Source organism: Squalius cephalus (assembly GCF_949319135.1).
Source record: "Squalius cephalus genome assembly, chromosome: 19".
In the NCBI taxonomy this organism is placed as follows: domain Eukaryota; kingdom Metazoa; phylum Chordata; class Actinopteri; order Cypriniformes; family Leuciscidae; genus Squalius; species Squalius cephalus.
The window spans coordinates 10073852-10101835 of NC_137140.1; the positions used below are offsets into that span (position 1 = coordinate 10073852).

The following is a 27984-nucleotide window of genomic DNA, read 5'->3' on the forward strand; positions in this document are numbered from 1 at the left end:
GCAATATGAAATAAAAGACAGCATGAGGCTTTGACACTATTGTCCTGGGCCATAATCAATCATTGAATTCAAGTTAAACTTATATTTTAATAAGTAGATTTAATATAGATATATTAAAATAAGTTCTTCAATATATTATTACGGTAATTATATTTACTCAAATAAATACAATTATTAAAAATCTAATAATCATTCAATATTTTAGCAATCATTAATTAACAGAAATGAAATAGGCCTAAATCTTCAAGCTGTTTTTTCCTCCTTCCCAAAAGCAAATGTTATTGCTCATAGTTTGCTCTCTACAGCTCAGGAGATTGAATTCTCAGTTTGAGACCTGCTCATTGTTGAGAACTATAGAAAAGGCACACGTGAGATTACTGAGGTCTTTTTCTAAGGAGAAACATCTGAGAAGCAGGAGACCTAAGCAATATACTCCATTTAATTTCATTGCTTTGAAGGAGAAACTGAGATATTAAGGATATTTGAATGTGATTTCCCTTTGGGAGGAAACATTTATTTTAATTGTAACTCTCCGGCATCATCATGCAAATGTTTCCCACTTCAAGTGCCACCATTTCTGTTAGGTTAAAGTGTCACTATAATGCTTTTCCAGATATTACCTTTCATGTAGAGCGTAATATAGCTGATTGTGAATATAAAATGTCTGCAAAGTTATTGTAAACTATTGCAGAGTTATTGTCTCCCAAAAGATAAAACAATTGTGAATTGCATGAAACAAGGCATCAATAATTCCTGCTTAATACTTCCTGCACAAACCTATGTAGGTTTGAAACAAATTTGCATAATGCCAGCCTATGGTCTTCACTGGCTGCCCACGAACAAAGTCTACGTTGACCCGCCCTCAAACAATGTAGCTGTAGCTGAGGCCTAGAAGAGTTTGGTTCGACATGCACTTCCAAAGAATGAGGACTCAAATTGTTATGGTAAAAACGACAGTGTTGTTACTGTTTGTATCACTGTGTTTAAAAGTGCTGAGGAAGACTCCGGAGCTGAAATTCTGATATGGTAATGGCCGTTTCGTTTCCGACCCACACTATAAGTGGTAGACCAATCACAACAGTCTGGGCCATCTGACGAATCAGAGCAGAGAAGGCTCTCGGAAAGGAAGGGTTATGAGAAAATGTACGTATTTTTTTTACCTTGAATGCATATAAATCTATTGTAGGAGACCTCCAAAACAAAATTAGGAACCTTTAAAATAGCATAATAGGGGCACTTTAATATAAAGGATTTCCTTTGATTCTTTATTACTTTTTGTTTTACCTACTTATTGCTTGTGTCTTTTTGGGTTAACACATTCTTTGTATGGTTCATCTTGTGGATGAATGCTCTTACATTTTCCTCAAGTGCTCTGATATGGCCAGCTGATCTGCAAGGCAGTAAAACACACCCATAATGCTTTCATCAGCTGGTAGGGGGTTCTTCTGGTCAGTGGTTGTTTTACACCAAACATGAAGCTTGACATTGTGGCTAAACAGCTGTCATCTCTATGTGCTGAATCTGATGGGATGTCTTGCCCTGTGGTGCTTTGAAATGTTCAAATTGTGCTGACAATGAAAGGCCCCAAAGAGCCATGAGTAAGCCACACACCTCAGATGCTCAGACTAAAGAGGACCACAGCTTTCTGATGTTTACATGAAGATGTCCTCCATGTTATTCCCTACTTGCGTTCCAATTATTTGCATGTCTTTTTATACACCTGATCCAGTTTTAGGTCTGGGTTGTTTCAACCCAAATTTGGGTCAAATATGGACAAACCCTACTTTTGGGTTGAATTTATTAATACAAATTTTAAACCAATGGTTGGGTTTGTATTTTAACAATTTGAGTCCTCATTCTTTGGAAGTGCATGTCAAACCAAACTCTTCTAGGCCTCAGCTACAGCTACATTGTTTGAGGGCGGGTCAACGTAGACTTTGTTCGTGGGCAGCCAGTGAAGACCATAGGCTGGCATTATGCAAATTTGTTTCAAACCTACATAGGTTTGTGCAGGAAGTATTAAGCAGGAATTATTGATGCCTTGTTTCATGCAATTCACAATTGGTTCTTTCACAATTGGTTCAGCATTTTTTGGAGTATATATATATATAGCCAAATATATATAACACATACTTTTTACAAACTTTTATGTTATATGCAATTAATCGCGATTAATCGAGTTGACAACACTAGTTAATACATCACATTTGTTAATAATGTACCACCTTCACTAAACCCTACTTGAGGTCATAACATAGAATTGTGCAAGGAACCACATGAAATGAATCGATAATCTGTTGATAAAAATGTTGGCGTTTTACTGTCTCTAGTGTTTATTTCAGCTGGAAACTGCAGTGAATTGTATATGTTTGTAAGTACATGTGTAAGTAGTTTTGAAAAATGTAGGTAGAAAACAGATATAGAAAACAGACATTTATGAATGAATTTACTTCCTTCAACTATTCCATCAAATACCTTTTTTTTTTTTCACTATCCACCAAAAAACATGTATATGATTGTGGTATATCATAGGTGTCACGGGTGGTTGCTGGCAGTCAGATGAGGAAGACGTATACGATTCAATTCAAAAGGTTTATTCTCTAAAGATCTAACAGGAAGGCAAACGGATAGCAACACACACTGAACATAGACAATACTGGACACTGGACTGAAACAGAACTGAACACATATAAAGGTGTTAATGATGGTGACTGATGAGTGCACAGCTGAATGTGATTAGTGTCTGTGACAACAAATGAGTGACGTAGGCAGGTGATGACAAAACATAACTAACGTCCAAACTAACATGAATGTGACAGAACGCCCCCTCCCGTTAGGTACGACCTAGCGCCGTGAAGAGAAGATGAAGAGGATGAGGAGATGGCGAAGGGATGGTTAAGGGGGCTGGCAAAGGGATGGCAAAGACAGACAGATGAAAAGGATGAGGGGATGGTAAAGGGATGGTTAAGGGGGCTGGCAAAGGGATGGCAAAAACAGGCAGATGAAGAGGATGAGAGGCTAGCGAAGGGATGGCACAGACAGGCAGATGATGGTTCTGGGGTTGGACGGATGACCGGGAGGAGGACGAACAACAAAGTCCGTGGTGGTGATGAAGGTGGAGTGAGCCAAGGGGTGGCCTTGAGCAGGGCATGATGGTTGTTCATCCAGGCCACAGCCAGAGTGGTGCCCCACGGCGGCGTTGACGGAGGGAGGAGCCATGGAGGAATACTGATGAGGGCCGCCATGTGTCTGACCGGAGACGACGGTGGCGAGGATGGAGCCCACCGTGCAGCTGATGAGCCGAGGTAGTGGAGAGATGGTGAAGATCTTGGAGGCGGCGACCTCCCAAGAGCGAGGTGGAGATTCGGAGGTCTGAGGGCGAGTTGAAGCGACCAAGGGCGGAGGTGGAGCCTGAGGTAGGGCGGAGCAAGCCGTAGCAGAAGGGGTGGAGGACCAGAGAGCAGCGGACAGTCCGCAAGTCCGTAGCAGAGGTGAAGCGATGTCTGACCTCGGTGGAGCCGACGTGCCGAGCGAGACCGAATGGCCGATGGTCCACGCAGAGGTCAAGGGTGGAAGGAGCGCAGGTTCGAGAGCCAGGGCGACAGGTCGAGGCAGAGCGTAGCACACTGAGGCTGCAGGCAGAGGCTCAGGCTCCTTATGCCCAGGAGAAGATGGCTCCCGACAGGTCCGAGGTTGTACCAAACTACTGAGAGGCAGAGGTGGTGTCGAGGGACTGAAGGGTGACAGATGACTGGGTGGCACAGATGGCTTGAGACTGGGGTAGAGACTGAAGGGGGAGGGGGAGGGGCTCACCTCCAAACCCTCGACGTCCACTAGTACTCCCTCGGCAATGGATGGCTCGTCCGGCTCACACACCTGTCAGGCGCACGCTGCTCGGGCTCCGTGGCGATGTGGTCCTCGGTTGCTCTTGTGGGCATGGGCTCATTCATCGCAGTGGTCTCCGTCGCGCTACCTGCGGTGGACTCAGGTCGACGACGATCCTCGCCGTCTGGGTGGTTCTGGCTGGGAAGTGAGGCTGGCGGTATCCTCGATGGTGAACGCAGATCCGTTGAACGCCAGCACCCACTCTGTATATGTTGCAAAGCTCCCTCGATGAACCTCCCCGGATAACTGATAGACAGTTATCAGGGAAGGTGGTCTGATGGGCGAGATCCAGAATTTTTTCTAAATGTTCCTCAAGAGAGCATTCTCCCTGCTCAAGGCACATGAGTTTAACTGCCGGAAAGTCGATCGTACAAAATGCGTTAGAAAAAATCTTACAAATGCATTCACTTGTTTGGTCCGGTATTCTGTCACGGGTGGTTGCTGGCAGACAGATGAGGAAGACGTAATATCCAATACAAAGGTTTATTCACAAGAGATTCAATTACAAGGCAAACAGATAGCAACATACACTGAACATAGACAATACCGACACTGGACTGAAACAGAACTGAACATAATAGGTGTTAATGATGGTGAATGATGAGAGCACAGCTGAACGTGATTAGTGTCCGTGACAACAAATGAGTGACGTAGGCATAACGAGTCCAAACTAACTTGAATGTGACAATAGGCAGCTAAGGATACATTTACTGTATACACAAACATTTAATTCAGATGCATTGATGCCTTTCTATATATACTGTCTGTATTTTTAGGTTTCAGACACAGCCTTGATAAAGTTTTATAGCTCTGTTCATTCAGCTGTTATGTTGTTATATTATAACAGCTGCAATATTATAATACTAGCCTGGTAATACCAGACTCTGCTACTTCTCTTTGCTTCGTAGACAGAGTCTGGAATGGCATAACAGAGAAGTGTTTTCTCTCTTGCTAGGGGGCGCTTGTCTGAAGTTTAAAATCATTGGTTACCCGTAAGCCAATCACATAACGTTTGGTTATGGCGTGTGTTATGCGCATGCTCGGCCGCATTTAACTTTCACTGTAAACACATGTATGATGCGAAAACAAAACCATCGAGCGAAATACCGGAGTGAACATGGCTGTGAACGACTTTTGCAGGTTAAGTTAAGTAAATCTACGCATCCACGGTACAATCAGCGTGTACGTCACGGCTCTCAGCCCGCCCTCTGTTCGTTGATTGGCCCGGCTGTTTCCAGACCGGTGGCAAACAGAAAGCTCTGAAGCTGTCTCAGACTAAGTACAGAAGCGAAATGAAATTGAGCGGAAGTACGAAGTCTGACGTAGTCAGGCTATTATAATACATGACTACTGCTGAAACAAACCGGACAAAAAATTATCCCTTGGTTCTGTCTGTTTTTTTGGTGAATATTAGAAATAAGCAAATAACTGAACAATAGCTTATTAGTTTTATGTGTGGACTTGCACCAGACTTTTGGTTGTCAGAAAAAATAAATGAAAGTTCAATCATTGCCTGCAGTGGCCACAGCTGTATGGTTGATACCATTCTGAGTCAGATTAGAGCCTCCTTTTTCACTCTTGAGATTTCAACACCATTCCCCTTCTGGCAACAGGAAGATAAAAGTTTGGTGAGAAAGAGAAAAGGCTGCTCATATCATCAAGCTATGCCTGGATGGAAACATATCTGCTGAAAGAATCGACTACAAACTCGTGTTTTTGTGCAATCGGAAAATACAATTGATTGTTTGCGTGTATTTAAAATAAAATGTGATTGGTTTTTTTTCAGGATGTCCATATCTGAGTCTGTGTGTGCACTTATGTGTTTTGGTATGTACAGCTGTCAGCTTGTAGCCTAAGGATAATTCCAGATGCTGGAATAGAAATGATGGTATCCTTATTAAGGGGAGAATTTCAGAAAAGCTGGAATGACATTTCGCAAACATTTTATCTGTGTGCTAAATCAAGCATCACTGTTACTGTTGCTTATACTTAGGCTTAGTGTTTTTAACAAAGCCCTAACCTTAAAGGGATGGTTCGGAGTAAAATCAACCCAGGGTCCTTTGCACCATGACCTCGAGCCAAACACCCCCCAGAAGCCTTTTTTCCCTTGGTCTAACATTAAAGTTAGAGCTTATTTAGAGATATCAGTCGAATGGTTTAGAGCAGGAGCTAATGGATCCTATGATGTATCTCGTAAATTACCCCACTAATAATGTCCAGAATGGTACCAAACTTCTACAGTAGTACAAATAGGTTCTGTACTCATAAAACGTGGCATTGGAAAGTTTATAAGTACATCAGGAGTTTATTTAAATAACACTTGCCTGATGGCTTATGCTACCACTAACCCGGACGTCGAGGTCACTTCCGTGATTTGGGAAAAGCCCGTAAAAGTCCTTGCAGAAAGCAATGCATAAGGATGCAGTGTAATTATATTACATGGACCAATTATAATTCACTGTGGGGTGGAGCAGGTCCGGGGCCGACAGCCATGGGTGCGGAGCGAGGCCGGTGGAACGAAAGCTAATGAGAGACACCTGTGTGACATAGGCCTACCAATCTCGAATCCCTCAAAGGAGCTGCGGAACGATACATTCACCATTAACAAAAAAGGTCTAAAGGGTTAACTGAAACTCTAACATAGGGTACAAGAGGACAAAAAAAACAAGCCCATATTTTTGGAAGTGGAGGGAGTATGGGAGAATGCCTGCTGAGCATTCCAGGCGGTCTTGTTTGCAGATGCACAATCAATGCTTAGCTAAAGATAACATGCTACTGTTCTACTCCTTCACTCACTCCCACAACCTCTGACTGCATCTGACAACCTACAATCATGCTCTTAAAGCCAACAGGCTGCGTCCTGCACCAAATCTAGCTTTGCTAAACTTAGTCTTCAAATTATGTGCTTTTGTGCTAAAACAATATGCGTTATATGTACCGACACCGGTGCTAAACACAGATAGACAGAAAGACATAGGCCTATTAGTGGAATTGTCCCCTTCTCCTAAATTTGAAATACAACTTGCCACCGACTGGCAATAGTCTTGTAACAATGCTCATACTTCTGATACCTCTTTAATTTTTAAGATGAAATAAGTCAATGCTAGCCTGACATCGTCATACTCAGATTCTAGTCAGAATATGAGTCTGATAATGCTCCATTGGGCTGTGATTATGGGGCGTGTTTCAACTGAACCAGGAAGGAAAATGCCTCTGCACTCAATTGGATAGACCTACCACCAATCAGAGCAATGGAGCAAGTGAAGTATGTTCTTCATTCATCTTTCTGATTGACAAATGCCTTGATCGTGGTTCTCTGTTCCTCTTTTAAAATTAATGCGCTGTCGATATCTTCTGTAACAGACGCAATGGTGGAATCTACACATCTCAATTCTCCAGCGGCAGTCATCATTGTTGTAAATTAATTCAACCCAAGCTCTCTTTGGTGACGTGGATGATTACGTTACTGTTGATCATCTGTCCATCATTGTATAAAGCCCGCCCTGACATTTTGATTGGTCCGAACAGCTCTGGTTCAAGCATAGTTGCTCCACAACGGATCAAGTCCAGACCGAACTTCCCGACCACAAATAATGTGGGCGGGGCTAAGTTTGGCTGGCATCCAGGCTAAGTCAATGCAGAAAAAAAAATGTATTCTTCAAATAATTTGATGGGTCTTTAATAGGGATGTTCCAAGCCGATCTCAAGGATCGCTATCGGGGTATTTTTAACTGAACGGTATCAGCTCTACTAAGAGCTGATGTCGTGCAGTAGTATGCACCTACAAGTGGGTTTATCAACCGCCATTAAAAGGAAAAGAAGAAGCTCAAATGTGCGTTTGTGAATGTAGACTGTTGGTGCATCCCAATTCGCATACTATACGTCCTAAATAGTATTCGAAAATAGAATTAGTACATTCCCAATCATAGTATGTTGTTCCAAAGATACTCGGATGGTCCACTATTTCCGGCCCTCAAGTGCAGATCGATGCGCACTCTAACGGCTAATATTGCCCACAACCCATCGCGCGTCGGACAAGGATTCGGTAGAACTACAAACATGAGTGAAAAGTGTTAAAAAACTACAGACATGGAGGACACAAGTCCGGCGGTTATGTAGAGAGGTTTAGATAAAGGGGTTTGAGTGATTAATTATCAGTATCTAACCTGACGAAAATTTATTTATTCAATGTTGTCTACATTATATTGCATCTGCAGCAGCATTGTGAACTTTTGTAAAGATACGTTTAACCATTAACTTTTAAATGCATCATTATACTCAAATTACAAAAACACGTGGAGAGTCTCCGCATGAAAGACCCACGACTGGCAGATGAACGTGCAACTACATTTCTCTCCGAAACGGTAGGAAATTAAATTAGATTGAATGGAGGATTTTAACTGTGACAAGATGATTGACAGGGCAGTTTACGGTGACAGGATGCACACGACAGATCTGTCCGTTAAGATGACGAAGCAGTATGTCCCAAAGCTTGCCTACTCTTACTTAGTACATACTTTTAGGGCGTAGTATAAGTAGGTGAATTGGGACGCAGCGCGTGTTCCAATTCAAAGACTGCATCCTTCGAAGGACTTGGACTTCAATGGCCACGCCATGTGAATTTCACAGAAAACGAAGGACGCATTTAGAGGCCGCATTTGAAGGAGCCTTCGAATTGGGACAGCCTTCATCGTGCAGTGGTGACGCGATCGACCTTGAATGCGCCCTTCGAAGGATGCAGCCTCTGAATTGGGACGCAGCAGAGATCTGTTCTAGTTCGTCGCGCACGCACATTCAAACTTCCTTGTTTAGCATACTGTATTATAATCTATGTTTTGACATCGCAAGCTTCGCAATGCTTTTTAACCTTATCTCCACTTTTTTTCTTTTTGTTGGAATTATTATTCTTATTGTATAAAATACAAGAGGTTCTTATCAGCAGTCCCATATTCATTATCGTTATCACGCAGTCTAAAATAGGTCTATAAATGATTTTACATTTGAGCCCCTGCCCCTGATAAACTCTCTACACAGCCCTGTATACATTGGATTGATTTTAGTTGATTGAAGTATCGGACTGGGACTCGGTATCGGCAGATACTCAATATTCAATGACTCGGACCGGGTCAGGGGCACAAAAAAACTTGATCGGGGGCATCCCTAGCCTTTAATGATGAGGATTTTTCTTCTCTTTGCTTTAAGTCAGGACTAAAAAGAGATGTTGAATTTCTGCATCTGCCTGAAATCTGAAACTTTACCCTAGCTGACTATTACGCAAAAATCATAGGAGAAATGACATTTAGTGCTGATTGTACTAACTGAGGTGCTGAACTGTGCAAACTGGTGAAAGGTGATCAGGTGGTTATGTACAAACATGAGCGGATAAGTTACAGTAAATGATGAGCAAGGGCTCCTTGGGAAGTTTTAGGATTTGGAGGTTTTTTTTCATTCTGCCAACTGATGGAGTTTTGGTTCCTTGCCACTGTTGCCTTTTTCCACCTTTGTTGCCATTGGCTTGGCTTGCTTAGATGGGGACATTAAATGTAACATTTAATTTAATATTCAACAATAATACTGATCTGCCTGCATTGACACTATTATACATGAACTGAACTGAGCTGGATGATGACATCACGGTTTACTCCAGAGCGGCTATATATATATATATATATATATATATATATATAAATGAACTAAATTAATAACTTTTTTAAAACAAAAATGAAACATCACTGAACTTACTTAAGCTGGACTGTGACGCTATTTTCTTCTGGAAACAAACTTTTTGCGTTATTTACCTGTTATCTCTGTAAAGCTGCTTTGAAACAATCTGTATTGTAAAAACCGCTATATAAAAAAATGTGTGACTTGTTGTTTATTGTTATTATTTATGTATTCATACATTTATTGTTCTGTATTCATTTTTTATCAAAAACGCATGCAGCGAGCAATACTGCAATGGGGATAGCACATTGCATTTATATACAAAATATATATTATAAATGCAAATACTAAATTTTATGTCAAGATAGTAGCAATGTGACATACATACTGTATAGCTGTATATAATATTTACTGTACAGTTTGCAGTAAGCAGAACTGTAGCATAGCTTTCCATTCCAAACTCAACCATAGTTTATCTAATCTTTATATTTTAGATGAAGCTCAAAGGGAACACAAATAAACAGGGCATGTTTTGGAATCAACAGATTTGAGCAGGTTGGCAAAGTATGGCAAGTATGTACGGTTGTCTCATACTTCCATCTAATCTTGATGTTTCCTCTGTTCTTTAAATTTCATTTTCCATCAATCAGTTAACAAAACATAATATCCAATGATCGTTCTACAGGACGATTTAATCAGCTTGTGTCGTCTGTTAAAGTGGAAGCGGATTTGACGACTATTTCATTAAATCCCTCTAATCTCTTTACAAGTGGATCATTGATGTGAATTTAGAAAGCTCTCGGAGAAGAGAAAACAAACTACCACTGCCAGACCCACAGAGATGAATTATCCCAACTGATGAGTCAGATTTTACTTCCACAGGGCAAAACGACTGGCCCGATTTCAGACAGCTTAAACTCGATGTAGATCCAATCTGAACTGATGTTTTGACTCCGTTTGTCTCCTGAGTAGCTGAAATTTTAGCCTAGGACTCAGTGTTCAACAGCCTCAAGATGTTCCATCTTTCAAGGAAGGGGTTACCGGGAATTGCTAAATCCAAGACTGTTTTCTTTGAACTCTTATATTATGTTAAAAATCTGTGTAAGTCATTATGTTATGGGTCAACTGGACCCTATAATTGGAAACAATACAATTCACAAAAAATCAGTATACCTTTAACTTTAATACTTCTCACAGATTACCAAAAAGTTAACACGAGAACATATGATTTTATAACTGTACATTTTAACTGTGATTAAACATTTGCTTTTCACAAAATGTGAAAATTGTAAACTTTTTTGTAAACAAAATTGAAATTTTGACTTTATTTGCATTTCGATTTCCTGAATCTCAAACAGTAGAGCATGGTGCTGACAACGGCAAGATCATGGGTTCGAATCCCAGCAAAATTCACCATGCATGAACTGATAAAAATGTACACCTTCAACGTAGTGTACATTTCTTCTAATTAAAATATCTGCAAAATTCATAAATGTAAATACCCTCAGAGGGCAGTTGAGAAACTCACATAACATTATATTTAAATATATTTTACTTTTGGGTCTCTGCACCTACCTTTAACCATGATTTTATCTGTTAAATTTGCAGGCATGCACACAATTTCAAGAAAATCAAACTAGGTTAACCTGTATTTCCGACAACTCGAAAATTTGTTGCGGGTCAAAGATATTTAATATACCTGAACATCAAATACAAGTAAATATGTTCACAGCTCATCAAAACCAGTCATGGCTATTAACCAATGTTCTGTGAAACTCAAAAGATTAACCTTACAAACCCCTTAAAAGCAGAGGCGGACAGAGTACACAGCTTCATTACTTGAGTAAAAGTACAGATACCCCTTGCTAAATTTTACTCAAGTACAAGTAAAAGTACTACAGTCAGATGTCTACTTAAGTAAAAGTACTAAAGTACTTGTTTTTAAAAGTACTTGAGTATCAAGAGTACAAGAGTACATTTTCTAAATATTACATTACTACTGCCACAGAGCTTACATTGGTAAACACAGCAAACACTTGAAGCGAAAACTATCATTAACTTGTTCAGAAAATTGAAATAGTCTGGCGAGGTGGGGCCACGGCTTGGCACATTCCCGGGATGCAATATTTTTTTTCCCAGGATGGTAGGGGAAGACTCATGAATATTCATTAGGGAAGTTATCCCTGATTGGTCTGATGACCTACCCCGAACCCCACCCCTAAACCTACCCGTCACTGGGGTTAAGACCAATCAGGGATGACTTCCCTAATAAATATTCATGAGTCTTCCCCTACCATCCTGGGAAAAAAAATATCGCTCCCGGGATGGACCTGCTGCGTCTTCATCCATTGTTTCGTCCATGGTTTCGTCTCTTATCTAAATCTGACCATGGAGTTGACTTTGGCGGAAAGCTGAAGGTGATTGCTGATAGGCTGTCCCAATCAGTGGCGCCTGCACAATCCAATCACATTTGAGAGGGTGTCCGAGATGTTTCTTTTGTCCTTTTTTTTTATTTTTAATTTTTTTTTTTTTAGAAGAAGTAACGGGTACTCACAGTTATGGATAGAAATGTAGTGGAGTAAAGAGTACAATATTTGCCTCTCAAATGTACTTGAGTAAAGTCATGAGTACTCCCCAAAAATGATACTCGAGTAAAGTACAGATCCCTCAAAATTGTACTTAAGTACTGTACTCAAGTAAATGTACTCAGTTACTGTCCGGCTCTGCTTAAAAGCAGCAAATGCATTCTACGTCGGTTCAAATCCCCCTAAGAGAGGGTTGAGTGGTTACACTAACAGACTAAATGCCACAAAACTTTAGATTTCATGTGGTCCTTAAAGCTATTCACCTTAAGCTTTCAGTGTATGCTGTCTGGAAACATCCTGGGGATGTTATGTATAGCCTACAAATTTGAAAACATGTAAAACTACAGGACTTGTTTTTAATGCTAAAGAAGTTCTCTCAGCCCTCCCATAAAGATGATGAGAAAACATTCCCATTCTAATGGCATTCTCCCTGTCTTAGCGTGATCTGAGCATCTTTATGAGATTTTAGCATGGCGTCAATTGTTAATTGTATAAAATGGCAAAAAAACAAAACACCAATGGATAATCCAAAATACATCCATAAACATATTGGATGAGAAAGCTCTTCTGTAAATAATTCAATTGTTTTGAAACGGTTGTTGAGTTAAAATACACATATATAACACATATTTATTGTGCGCAAAACCTCCATCTAGAGCAAATCAATCCCAGATGAGTCCCAAACATCCTCTCTAAAACTCCTGTGTTCTGCCAGAAAGAGCAGGAATCTTCGACTGGTTCTTCCTGTTCCGCAGCAACCGTAATCAGATTCCATTGAGCTGGTGTTTCCAAAATCACAGTCACCCTGCCATATAGGTCAAACTGACAGTTTAGACGTTTCTGACTTTGGCTTCATGTATATTGACAGACAGGGACTGTTTATGCCAAGTCTTAGCTTTTAACATCACTTTTTTACAAAGTAAATTGCAAGGCAGGCAGCTCCATCACTCTTGATATAGTAGATGTAAATGCCAGAACACAATTCCAAAGATTCCAAAAAATATATATATTGTTATATATATATATTCTACTTTAAACATAAATTCACTGAGACATTTCAAAAACATGGCTCTAAATCATCCATTTATCACAATTTTTGAATGACAAACATATTTGTCTTTGCATCAAGGAGTCTGACCCAATTTTGGTGTCTTGCCCCATCATGGAGAAAGGCAGCAAGACTGCTTTCTTGGAAGACAAGACCAAACCCTTTCAAATATGCGCTGAAATAACCCAGGATGAATGACGACTGCATGACTGCCAGACTTCATCTCTTAATACCCTGAGGGATGCCAAGACTCCTTGTATGTCTTTGAACTGGCATCGATCAGCTTTGAGTACAAAACTGCCAATGTGAATGTTTGCAGACTAGTTTTGTGGTATGCATTAACCACTGGAAAAATACATACATAAAAAGAATTCAATGACAAATCCAGCTGCTGTTTACCCATGAAATGTTTACCCTCATTTGTATGAGCAATTGTATGCCAGCAGTGAGACATTGAAGGGCTCTCTTTCTTTGCTCTGATGAGTCAGGAAGATGTGTCTGAGCAAGACCTCTGCATTACATGGGCCTTAACCAACACCAACCTTAAAAACTGACCCAGATTTTAGAAAACGTGACCTCAAAGTCAGATTTCCACTAACAGTGTCTGTTTAGAGCAAATTGTGAAGAACATAAGGCAAGTTACGACAGTGCCAGGATAGCATGTTGGCGTTGCAACTGAGCAAAGATCATCTTCAAATTATCGTTTCAGTGCATTGACATGAATTCCTTGTTATTGAGACAGGAATTTTGCCAGCAGGGCTTCCCAAATTACCTTTAAGGGGAATTCCAGACAGACAGAACAATCAGTCCCAAATGAAGTTGGATCCAGCCAACAAACCCAGACTCATTTTTTAGTCTGTGCATGTAAATGTGCAGTGGCCTCAAAAAAGTATTTGGACACTTGTACCACACATTCAATTCTCACACATTTCATTGTCTAATATATCAAGTGACTGACGTCTGCAAACCAAATGCTATAACTTCAGAATTAACTTCCATGTTCTGCATCATTTTTGCAATTTATATTAGTAGCCAGTCCTACTCGACCCCCTCTAAGAGGGTTTCGAACCGGCGTCTCGCTCACCTCTTGAGGATAGTGGAGTAAGGTTTACTCGCACAGCTCTTACTAGCTTGGCTCCGTTACATTCACCCCCCTAAACCTCACTCCCATCCGGGTCACGGCACCAAATGTAACCAATCCTACTCAACCTGCTCCGAGCGGGATTCTAACTGGCGTCTCCAGCATGGAAGACGGGCACGCTAGCAAGGACGCTAAAGACCACAGTCACTAGCGAGCTTCTTGAAGAAAGGGGAGTTATGTTTGCATGCACAGCTCTTACTAGCTTGCCTCCATTACAGTCACCCCCCTAAACCTCACTCCCATCGGGGTCACGGCACCAAATGTAACCGGTCCTACTCAACCCACTCCTAGCAAGATTCGAATCGGTGTCTACGGCATGGGAGGTGGGCAAGCTAACAAGACGCTAAAGACCGCAGTCACTGGTGTCAGTCGCTAGTGTGCCTCTTGAGGCCAGCGAAATGAGGTTTGCTCCCACAGCTTGTACTAGCTTGCTTCCATGACACAAAGTTAAAATAGAAAATTACATAAATGTATGAAAGTTGCATCAATTTAATAGAGAAATGTGCATGCTGAGGCTGTCATCAAACATCCCATCAGTGTTAAACACAACTGCAGAAGGCTGTACATCTCAGCTGCCGTTTTGGGACTCCTTAATGACAGGGGCTTCCCTGAGACGGTAGTAAATTACAAAGCACAGAGTACTGTCAGGCTTGTTTTTCTGTTTATGTAGTCTTCTAATAACATGAAACTACTAATAGCGAACATATCCCACATCAATGAGCATATCCCGCAAACTCAAAAATCTGAAAAAACAAAGGGCCCAGATGAGACAAGATTGAACATAGACTTCTGGTGTGGTCACCAATACATAGTACAAAGAAATGAGTGACTTGTAGCTCAGGGTTTTACTCTAACATACATACAAAATTTTGTAATTGAATAATTTATCAAACTAGATTTTACTGTTTCCCTGGCAGTCAGAGAATGTGTGGCATTGGCCTCTTTGGCTTCGTCCATAATCCATCCTTGAATCCCAATTACACTCAATCAAGTCCATTTCAAAACAAGTCAGTTCACTCTCTATGTTGATTAGCTCAGATGTACTGTAAGTGGTATTTGACCTTGCAGAAAATGACAATACTTGGTGGTTTACTTAGAGTTGCTAAGTGGTTTCCAAGGTGTTCTGAGTGTTTGCTACTATAGGTTGTTCTGGGTGGTCTCTAGGATATTCTGGTCTATAGATATGCCTCAGGTTATACTTCAATGTTCTTTTTGCAGTGAAATATTTACAGATTTTTATAAAGTAAACATAAGAATAACTTTTATCTTGTTAGTAATATTCCAAGACAAACACTTACTGAAACAACTAGATTTACTTGATTATCCATACAAAAATCATGTTAAAAATTGAGTATTAATACATCAAGCTTTTGAGGAATGTTTATTTGTACATCTGTCAATCATCATTATATTGCATTGCTTTATGTTTTGCCCCCACAATAAAAACTACAAAGCTTTTATCCTAAAATTAAACATCTGACTAAGACATATTATTGGGAGATAGAGTAACAACTAATATTTATATGCATTTTATGTCAGCAGTTGTTAAGTAGTTCTTTTGCCCAGTTAAAATGATCTTTTTTCTGACTATTATTTCATATGTCAGGCTTTACAGGGTTTACAAGCCACATGAAATGAAGTATCATTCATGTCCTCAGCACAAATAGTTAAATGGATGAGAATGTATCATGTTTGGCACATAGTTGTGATTCTTGTGCACCTCTGATATGATAGAAATTTGTAAACCAGAACTTCCTGAATGTGCTTGACTTCACTAACAACCATCTTACAGATCTGTCTATTTCATCTTCGAGCAACGGGTTTGGCAGACAAAAGAACAGCTGTGGAAAAAAGACAGCCGTGTGTACTCAGTCCTAGAGTGGAAATACATACAGTACACACACACCGACCCTCCAGCCAATATTTGAGTTGTGACCCTTTCAACATTCATACATTCACTGATCTTTTAGAAGTACCATGACCCAGATCTAAATGAAGATGATTCAGTATTAGTCATCCTTACCAGTTATTTCTCCTCACCCCTCTCACCCTGATGTGGCCTGTCGAGACCTGTTTTTATGCGATACAAACTGGAACTCAAAGAGTAACATGCTCTAACATGCTCCACTGGCATCTGTTTTCCTCTGCATTTCTGCAGGGTATGCTTTTCTCATCGAAGGTTAGACCTGTTTCAAACATTCAGAATCTGGAGCAGGTTATAGCAGCAGCAGGGTAGAAATTCTGGGGCCTGGTACAAAACAACTGAACTTTAAAAAACAACTACCTTCCCAGCAGGGTCGAAACACACTGAGTACCACCCCAAAGTCCCTAGTTCTTTTATGGCGGGAATACCATCCTGGCTTTAATAATAATACTCTCGAGTCTCGATAAATCTCGATCAAAAGATTGAGCACAAGTAGGCCAAATATACTTAGACTTTTCTGTCAGTATATGTCAAGTGTACTTAAGTGTAATTTTAAGTATATTTATGAGAAATACAAAAAGTAGACTGAAAGCATCCTTTCTTATTTTAAAAGAAGTATTATAGCACACTTGAATAAACTTTATTTTTGTAAGGGTCATAATAAAGACTGCCTACTATAATCTTCCTCTTTGTAAGTGCTTACCACAATTGTGACTTATATCTACTTGCATTACTGACCTTCTCAGACTAATACTGACAGATAAAAAATGCTGATACCAGTAAGAATACGGATACTGTGCATCTCTCAGCAGAAGACACGATGGACAGCAGATTCTGCTGTGTAACAGAGCTGCGGCTCTGGGCAGAAAATAAAGGGATTTCTGGGTTACCAGACATTTTTGTGATTTATAAAGATGAAATGTCTATCAAGTGTGGGCCATTTAGAACTATATAAAACTTGGCATCAAGTGGGATCACATTTACAGCTAAATGAACCCAAACTTCAAGTTGCTAAAATCATGTGGATTCAGTTAGATTTGCTAAATAGAATGGGTTTTGCATGCCTATCACTGCAGGTGAAAAGTGCATTGTTTGTGGCTTCATAAAAACATACTGCAAAGTTTATGTTGTGCTAAGATTCTTTATTTTCTGCTAATTTCAACTAATTTAACTCTATAATGGTGCTTCTTTGATGCTGCTACTTATACTAAATGTATACTGTAGCATGTTAATATTAATGCATAAAAATGAACACATTGTAGGGTGTGAATAATTTGATGGGAAAAAACAAACAAAACAAGAATCAGATTAGATCGAGAAACACAGAATGAACCCCTAAGAAAGAACAGGTGCAAGTGCAGAAACTAGGCCATGATTTGGTTTTCCAGAGAAGGGATCCATTGAGAGCCTCTTTACATTGCAAATAATCTGTAATGAGTTTGGAAATTACTTCCGTCCAAAAATAACCAGACTAACAAGGTGGTCACCGTAAACCCTGCAGCATATTTAAAAACAACTTGAATGTTTTTCATGTCTGTTCTGTCAAATCATTTCAAATATGAAGAGAAATTTGGATATGGAATTCTCAATGGCGACAGAGACATGAACCAATCGACCAAAGTCTGGCATGAAACTCAAGCTGAAAAGAATATGAGACAGTTACCCAATATAAATTATTCACAGTACGCCAGTGACTAAGCAGAAACTGAGCCAGAGAGGGAGGAGTTTTGCATGAGAGTCCGGGAAGGAATTATAGAGACGTGGCACTGCTGTCGGCCAGTACAAGGGCCAGTAACTGTTACCAAAGCATATCAAACAGTAACACCACTCCTATTGTTAAGTAAGTCAAGTGTCATAAGCTTTCTGTGTCACTACTGCCTAGGCATTTTCAATGCATTGCAGTCCTTGGTATATTTTACGTTAAATCTGAATTGTAACTACATACCCTTTTTCTTTACCACTACACTATTATCTGAAGAGATGATGTGCCATGACAATCTAAAATATTTCTTGAAACTTTACTTGAAGCCTTTATATAATGCATTATGAAATGGATAGTTTTGGTCCTGCATACTGATTGGTCAGTACAGCACTTCAGTTGTACCAAAATACACAACATATTAACAGTATCACACCGTTTTTTTTTAGCGGATAGTAAAATATTAATGAAATAAAAGGGCACTTAAGCATACTTAAAGAGTAAAAGTTCACTCTCTTTTTATTTGACTATGATTAACACACTTAAGTACACTTTTAAAAAGTGCACTTTTTTAATAATGTCACATTAAAAGCACTATATATGTCACACTTGATGGTCCACTTTAGACATTCTACTGACTGGTAACTTTGCAACTACATGTCAACTAACTCTCATATAGTATTAGTAGACTGTCTGCTTAATATATCAGCTAGCACTTGATAGATCCCCAATAGACATTCAACTGACTATAATTAACTTTGCAATTACATGTCAACTTATTCTACTACCCTGAACCCTAACAGTCTACTAAAGTCTACTAATACTCTAATCAGAGTTAGTTAACATGTACAGTAGTGGTAGCAAAGTTACTAATAGTTATTAGAATGTCTAAATGAGATCCTCGAAATCCTCAACCCTATACTAAAGCATGTTATACTTGAATGTAATTTTAACTGTATGTCATTCAAAGTGAATATATTTTAAATGTACTAAACCACAACTTCGTAATTACAATAGTGTTATTAATAATATATTTAAATACATGACAAATGTCAATAAAAATGACATTAAAGTATGTTTTAGTTGACCAAAAATGCTTGTCAGTACATTCGGCAGTATTAACTATTTTTCAAAGACAATAAAAAATAATTATAAATTTAGCCTATAATACATTTTCATTTAATTGTAAATAACATGCAATTAAGTGTCTGAAAACATTTCATTACGTTCGCTTCTTTTAAAGTATATTATTTCCATAATTCCATATTATTTCCTTAAAAGAGCTATCTCTACCTGATCTCACCCTTAAATGTAGTTTTTTTTTGGTGTAACCTAATATATTTATGTTGATTCAGTAATGTTAAATAAAAAATAATAATATTTGAATTAAATCAATTAATTTAGATGTTACCACATGAAGCATTTTTTAGGTTACCATTTTTTTTCAGTGTGGAAGGATGACACTTTATATTTCAAAGAAAATTTGCATCTGTAATCTTTTTATTGTGTAGTAGCCCTTTTAGTAAAATCATTAAGGTGCTTGAGACTGCATTGTATTGTAAATACAGCATTGTTCATGTTTTACAATCAAATTGTAAAATAAATTATATTTTTTATAAATAATTTCCAACACATTTATTATATACTTACTTATTCAAGTTTATATCTAGTATAGTATAATGCATTACAACACAAAATTGGTGGTGTTCATGCTGTAATGCACTATATTTTTTGAAGGGATAACCATACAAATGCATTATAAGATATTATAATCTAAAACATACAACTGATTATATGTATTAAGAACTATGAGCATTGTAAACATCTTTATGTGGCTTATTTTGTAGTCTACTTATACAAGCATTTAGTAACTTTTTTTTTTTTTTGATGACAAATGTGCAAAATCCCTTTTTTTCACTTTAGTATGTTAGCCCCCCACCCATTTAATGTTATATAAGCAACTCTAATCAAATCCTTGGGTCTCGGTACTAATTGCTGTAAGTCAAAATGTGTTGACTTCATGTGTTTCCTGACCTTGCCAGGGTGTGGAGACATGCTTGTTACGTGGAGCAATTCAACACAGCTTATCTGGATCTGTCTCTCTTACTGATACATAAGTGCCTTCCTTTGACAGGGTCATTCTTCTCTGAAACAAGAAACACTTCTATGCTTATTCTGCAAAAATGGGCATGAGACAACACTGATGATGGGGCAGCCTCTGGGGTAAGGCATGATTTGCTATTTTTAAATTCATTGCTAAAGACATCATGGAAACAATCTCAGATGCTAATTAAACAAGTCTAAGCATGTTATCCATATCTCGGAAGAAAATAACTAAGGCACCGATCCAAAAGTAGTCTCTTGAATAAGAATTCTACCTGAAATGGAACCTCATACAGTAAGTAACTGATCTGGAGTGCTCTGCATATGTCACACAAATATGGCGTGGTCAAGTCATGTTGGAAAGTTTATAGTTATAAGTTGAACAGACATATAAATGTCAACACTAGTAGCAGTAATTACAAGTGGGAAACTCTGAACTTTCTTCAAGCCCAGAGTTTCCGAGTTCGGTGCGCATCAGTGAGAAAATATGGTGAATGCAATAGATTCAGCATCTATACTGACAGTAAATTTGCTGAAATAAATGTAGTTTTTTTTCATTTATAATAAAACTAGTAAAATGTACAAAATACGGTAGTATTGCACAACTACGATATAATATATAACAAATCAATCTAAAACATAAGATTCCCCCTATAATTTTGTAAAAGTAGAGTTAAAAAAATTTGTATTGATTTTTTTTAGAAAAGGTACATCGCCATCTTTTTCAAACCAAAGTAACTTGAACGCACTGACATCGTAATTATGACTTCCCAACTTGTAAATATGAATTTCCCAGGAGGACGTGAAAGCACCAATAGTCTTCTTACGCAAGGCGCATGGGGGATTAGCAATTGATTTCAACAGAGTTTGCCTTTAGCTTGTTGCTAAGCTAATTATGCGGCACTCTTTAAGATTATAGAACGCACACATATTGGGAAAACTGTCAATTGTTTGTAATATATTGAACTGTTTTAAGCTATATTTTTGTTATTGAATTCATTTAAATTGACATTTTTAAATAGACATTTTTCTTGCATCATGCACCATCTTTTTACCATGCATTATGGAGTTGGATTCTCCATCTAATAATGCCCTAGAATTTGGGCAAAAAACGGTATCTTGCTTTAAGGATCGTTAGTACAGGAAGCAATGCCTTAAAATCCTACCTATGTAGGCAGCTCATTAACTTTTGGAACAGATTGAGAGTCTTAATACATATGTGGTATCCAAAAGTCCTGAGTGTGACATACTATATGAGCAGGTATGGACAGGTACTCACTGGAGCATCTATCTTGATGAGGGCGATGTCTGCTTTCTCATCCACGTCTTTGATTTTGGCGTCATAGGTGGCACCAGTCTTTAGCTCGACCTTCACCCGATGTTTGTTGGCTACCACGTGAGCATTGGTTACGATCAGACCATCTTCAGACACCACGAAACCAGAGCCGCTGGCCACCGCCACTTCCCGCTTGGAGAACACCATTCTAAAAAAGATTATTGATATATTAAAGATATATTGATGAGAAACCCTCTTACTTTCCACTGAGTAACAGCAAAGAATGATCGTCACTCAACATCTTTGATTTAACTATATTTTCCAGCTAGACTTGAGGGCAAGGAAGAACTTCCTCTGACAAATGATTTGTGGAAAACATAATGGTTGTTCTCCAGATTTTTCACCGCACTGCATGATTTCAACAGCCTAAAATTGAGGTCGGGTGTATTCTACATTCCAGTCTTATGCAATGATGAAGATATCATGATGTTTAAGAGAGAGATCCCATCTAATCTGTCTATAATGAAGTGGAAAAAACATCCAATCAGATACTTGTTATTACAATAATATATAGAATAACAATGCTATTCTGTATATTGAGGATAAAACTTTGTGGAACATGCCATAAAAGAGCTTGACACTTCAACTCGCACAACATGATTTAGCCATAAGTAACATATTCCAGGAACAACATTCTTGTCAATCAATCTTAGGTCAACCTACTCCAAAAATAAGAGAGAAATAACTGGTTGATAAGAATGTTGTTTCAGGACCAATATGGATGTAATCACACTTGGAAGAAGACATCTGATATTGATGATAGAGGCCTATCAAAAGACAAAAATAAAGAGGGAGTAAAGAGGGACTATTTTTTCCCAGTGTTGACTCAAAGGCAGAGAAAGATTAAGAAGATCGACAAAATTGAAATAGTTCATGTTCAGTATTAAAAATAAAGGTTCCAAGAACCACTTTTGTTTTCCCCAAAGAACCTTTCAAAGAAACAGTTACAAAAAGAAAAAAATCCTTAGGAAGATGAACCTTTTAATAATCTAAAGAATCTTTTTCCACTGTACAGTTTCCATGGATGTTAAAGGATCTTCATGGAGCCATAGATGCCAATACAGAACCTTTATTTTTAAGAGTGTTGTGTTAAAGGGTGTGTTCAAAGTTGGCAGGTTTGGTTCGATCAAAACAAACTCTGGTATGATTACTCTGTTAGTGCGGTTCATTTGAATAGGTGTGAACGCTGCCATCCAAACCCCTGTGGGCACCAAAGAAGTGGCTTCCAAATTAACTCTGGTGTGGTTTGACTGAAAAAATGCAACACAGACCAAAGACATCTAAACAAAGCAAAACAGGACGTGATGTCACAAGATCTGACTCAAAAATGATAGAATGCTTAAGCATACCTGTATTTTTCTTGACATAGGAGCTATGTTGCCCATTACAGTTCAGTACTGGCATTGGAAATGCCATCTCCTTGCAGCATTTCTTCATTTGTGTGCAATGGAGGATTTCCTGGTGCTGTTTTGACTCCTTTACACATTTTTAGAATCTCTTTGCAAGTTCTCAGCTGGTAAAACGCCATCATATATACGCACATACAACGAGCGCATTTAGCCCAGCGCACAGCATTGTGTTGGATGTTCAGTAAGTGTTCAGTTCACAAAATATCCGTCATAAAAGCCGTTTTGTTTGTTTGTTTTGTATGTTTTGGGTCACTGTTAAAAATGACAGTGTGAACGATAAGCAAAGCAGGAATAATTTAATCATTACATTTTTTGTTCTCGACCAAAAATACAGGACCAAAAAGAGAATGGAACTACAAGTGTGAACACACCCAAAAATAGTCTTGATAAAGATGTCTTCTAGGAGACATGAGATCATTGATTGATGGAGTGTGTGATTCAAGATACATACTTGCGGAACAGCTCAATGTGAACCACAGCTGGAGCGATCTTCTCCACCACATCAGCTATGAAGTTATATCTGTGCCGGAGACTATCTGGATTGTCCTCTTGGCCTGGAGAACACATGGCAAACAAAGAGTCAGATTATATGGTACAGCAAATAGACTGTGTTTAATTCAACCCAATTATTTTTAAACAGAATTGAAGATAGTTCTAATTCTAATCATTATTTATTCCAGGACTTGATTATGGATTGCGCCAGTGGTGTCAGGAGGTTGTACACCAAGGTCCTCAGTGCATGGAGCTCAATGGCCGTCCCTGGGGCAGGGCCCAGTGTGAGTTTGGGGAAGCAGACCTCCCCTCGTTCCAATTGGCGCCACGTTCAAGGTGCTGTACGGGGTATTGGGACCCCCTCTGTCCGTTCGCCGCATCTTTAAGCGTGGGGCCCGGTGCGGCCGCACTAGTTGCACCACCAGTTTCTCCAGGACGGCACTGTAGCTATAATGTCAGCCTACCAAAACCACAACCTTACATTTTTTGGCCAATTTGTAGGGGTGTAACGATTCGATACATATCACGATACTGAACTTACGATACGATATTATTGCAATACTCCAAGAAATATGGTAAAAGGTTAACAATGAACTGTTGATTAAAATGTTAAATTTGGTATTACAAATTGAAATGAAATGAAATGAATGGAAATTCATTGGAAACAAATAGGCTTGGACTTGGTGCTGGTAACCCAATGCACAGGACAATGGTGACACCAGAAAATATTTAATTTTAACTTTTCGTTTCAGTAAAAAGTTGATTTTAGTAATTCAAGTAGATAGGTATTTTAACATTTTTCTCTTAATGAAATATACAGTTATACGTTGTAAAACACCATCACAGTCTTTTTACAGTGCATTTCTGGCAACCCCAGTTGCCATCTTTTCACCTTAAATTAATGTGATATGTTTTACCTTGTATAGTACTTACAAAATAATGAAATAAATAGAAGCGAAATATTGATTTGAATTGAAATTATTTCATTATATAAGAGGAAAGAGAGATTAGTGTGCAGCGAAAAACATGAAACTAGCACGGCTATGTATGAATGTCTTGCCAGGAGACAACAGTCACTTAGAGTTTTAGTTTCCTTAAACAAAAATATTTGACCACAGACAGAATGCCATGATTTCTCAAACAGGAACCGGAGAGAGCTATTCAACTAGAATTATTCCATAAAACACCAGCAGACCAAAAGTTATAAAAAAGCAAAAATGAATAACATGATTGTGATTTTATGGGAAACAGAGGTCGACTTGTCTAGGCAATGATGCATCCTTAAATTCACAGGAAGTCAGAAAGTGCTTATAAAACTTGGGTCTGAGTCAAACCCTTTTATAACTCTGCACATGTAACACTATCTTTTACCTTGTATAACCCTCCTTTCACAACATCTGCAGGCACGCACATCTGCACTGCCCCCTTGCCCATGTTAGGTAGCGTGCTATTGGTTTCTTCCCTGAGGGTCTGTGTACAGCTCTGTATATCCACTGTTTGAAATCCCCGGTGATAAATAGATCCTTGACCCAAAACACCAAAATGTTTATGACCTTTTTTCTTTTTCTGGGAGATGCTTGACTATTTGGGTTATAAAAGAGAGTAAAACTATAATGCAACACAGATGGGTAAAACGACATTGCACGCTTGCCAAACCAAACACCGCCTACAACATTATATATCTGTCTTGTCTCCTATTATGAATTATATCAGATGCTAGCTCAAGTCTTTTCTTAATGACACTTGGCAACCTCTGAGAAAACCCTTGTCTTCTAAGTTGAAAATTGGTTGTAAATAGGAATTATATTTTACTGTTGTAGAAACACGCTGCTAAAAAAGAAAATTGTTGGCTTATATAACTGATTGCCATTCCCTCCAGCACATCCCATCATGACTCTGGAATCTTGATAATGGAATTGTTTTTCCTCCCTCATAATATGGCTCAACATCTGTAGATGGGTTAGCATGTTTAAAGCGAGAGAATGTTTCATTTGTTATATCATAGCTGGCACAAAATGTAACACATTTATGCAACCCACATACGAGTCATGTTTTATGTGAAAAGTTTAAATAATGATTTGATATGCTTCAGGGACACTGGGAAAGGTCAGGAAATGGCCACGTGACATCTGCTCTTTGCAAGTGATACTTCAACAAACTGAAAAGAAAATGTCGCAGCTTTCATAACATTTCATAAAAAGCCCTCCGGTGTTAAGCATTATGGGTTTAAACTCTTTTTAACTAATTTCACAAATTCGTAATTCGCTCTGTTCGCTAAAAACCTAGTGAGAACCTGGTTGAGTAAAACAATGTATCTTAGAATGTGAAAACAATTTGCCTTGTGATGCTGTTTATGTTCACTGTTTTATTGTTATGTATTTTATGTTGTTATGTGATGTAAAAAAAAGACTTTAGCATACTTTAAAAAAATATTGTTTAAAATAATATACTTAAATGTGAACTGAATGTTTTTGGAAACTTAATTGCACGTTATTTACAGTTAGTTGTAATTGCAATTACAGATTCAAATAGAATTTTTTTTTGCCCCACTAAGAATTATTTATTTGATTTCATACCTCTATTTTGTCTTTGAAATATGGTTAATGTAGTGTACTGTTGAATGTACTGACAAACATTTATGGTAAACTAAAATATACTTCAATTTTATTTCTATTGAAAACTGTCATGTTTTAAAATATATTAATTATTACATGAAATTATGAAGTTGCAATTTAGTACATTTCAAACATATTAACTTTAAATGTCACATTAAATGTCACATTAGTTCAAATTTGAATCATGTACGTTATACTTGTAATTTAAACATTTAATTTGACATTATTACAGTGCACTTTTTAAGGGTGTTAAGTATAGTTCATTTTATGCAAAATTATGTGTCATTTTGAAATGATATGAAAATCTAGAAGCACAGATGTATCTAGATGTTTTCAACGAAATCAATAGTGTACTGAGAGAGGAGTCTCTTCAGACATCCCCACAGTCATTTCCATTTCAGAAATTCAGCGGCTCTGTGTCCGGAAAATATGCCTTCTTATGCAAGATGAGAAGTTTTCCTCAAGGACAAATCACATTGGGAAATCAGTGAGAGTTAGTTGACATGTAGCTGCAAAGTTACTTATAGTTAGTAGAATGTCTAAAGTGGACTATCGAAATAAAGTGTTACCAATTATATTTTCTATATTAGATCAGTGTTCCATGTTTCAAATCCACAGGCCCATTCCAACATTGCAACTCATGTATTATCTAGAATTCGGAGTTTCCCTTTGTAAATATGACTTCTATTGGTCATTTAATCTTGGAACGGCAGAGGACAGAACAGCAGCATGCGTGCTTAGAATAAACAGAAAAATATTGTGCGCTATTGCGGATGCTAATATAGTTATACTTATAGTTATCGTTCTTGGAGTGAACAAGTCTTTACTTTCTATAGTGAAAATTATACGTATATTCTACACCAATTTTTTTTTCTTCAGTGTAAGCAAAATCGTTTCAGACAGTTTATATTGTGCTGTTATGACATAAGAATCCTCACAAATTTATCCTGTGTTATTTTGTTGTGAAACAAAGATCTAGTATGAAAGATCTTTGATGGCCACCAGACTACTGTGTTTGTTTCGGATTACAGCTAGCAGGCTATAAATCATGTGGAAATTCAGAATTCAGAAATTCCAGGTGGAATTTGGGCCAGTTCTTTTTATGAATGGGGAAACTGTTGTAGATGCACCATGCAAACAAACAGATGTCATTAGCCTCATGTAAACTCAATTGTGTCATCATTGCTGCCTGTGCCAGCTATAAAGGATTGCACATAGACTTAGAGACAGTTGTGATGTAATGTCGTTTGTGTGCTATTACTAGATCGCATCCTATTGGCTTAAACAGAGAGATGATTCCTTACCAACAGTAGCATGCGTGCAGCCACATGTTTTTTTCATCTTTCAAGAGCACAGTGTTAAAGATGATGATTAGAATTGAAATATTTCTTGAAGCTTATATGTTATGGTTGGTGCAGTGGATGCCATGCAAATGGACCAACCAGGACGAGCTAGGAGCACCAAATCACCACTTTAAATTATTTTTTTAATTAATTGTTCTTTTTTTTTATCTCATATATACAACAATTTAACCACTAATACTGTAGTGAAATAAAATTTAAATCTGTAAATTATAGAAAGTGATAAGTGAAAGTGAACTCACTCGCTCGTCACTTCAAAATACAGTGTGAGTGACGTTAACAACGCTAGGAGGCAAAGAAGAACATGATGAATGGAAAGAGGCACTTGCCAAAAAGCAAAAATGTAACCATAAAGACCATGTTACTTTTTGTTCTCTCAGCCATGTAAAGAATGAGGTTTGTCTAGATAGTGTACATAAGACTGCTTCAAATTGCAGATATGCAGCTATAAGTTATTTTAGTGCTTAGGAGCAAATTAATAGCCTACATGTATTCTTGGAAATAAGAATGTTTTGCAAGATATGGAATTTTTTGCAAGACAATGAATTATATTGTTTAGTGAGACTCTTGCATGGCATATGCATTACTGTAATATCAAGCAGCCTATTGTTGTATAAGAGCAATTCATCTAATTTCTCAAAAATATAATGTAAATCATTTTATTTTCTTATTAAAAATCCCAAGTCAAAAGGAATTATATATATATATATCACCACTTTTAT

General features: G+C 38.1%; 1 protein-coding gene across 1 annotated transcript in view; it reads right to left on the reverse strand.

Annotated features, from left to right (window-relative positions):
• htra1b (HtrA serine peptidase 1b) overlaps positions 1 to 27984 on the reverse strand; it is a 37634-nt gene that overhangs the window by 5769 nt on the left and 3881 nt on the right. Inside the window, exons 2-3 of the mRNA XM_079850710.1 lie at positions 23246 to 23348; positions 21329 to 21533 (exon numbers count right to left, since the gene is read on the reverse strand). Of these exons, the coding sequence (XP_079706836.1) occupies positions 21329 to 21533; positions 23246 to 23348 (308 nt within the window). The remainder of the gene's footprint in view (positions 1 to 21328; positions 21534 to 23245; positions 23349 to 27984) is intronic.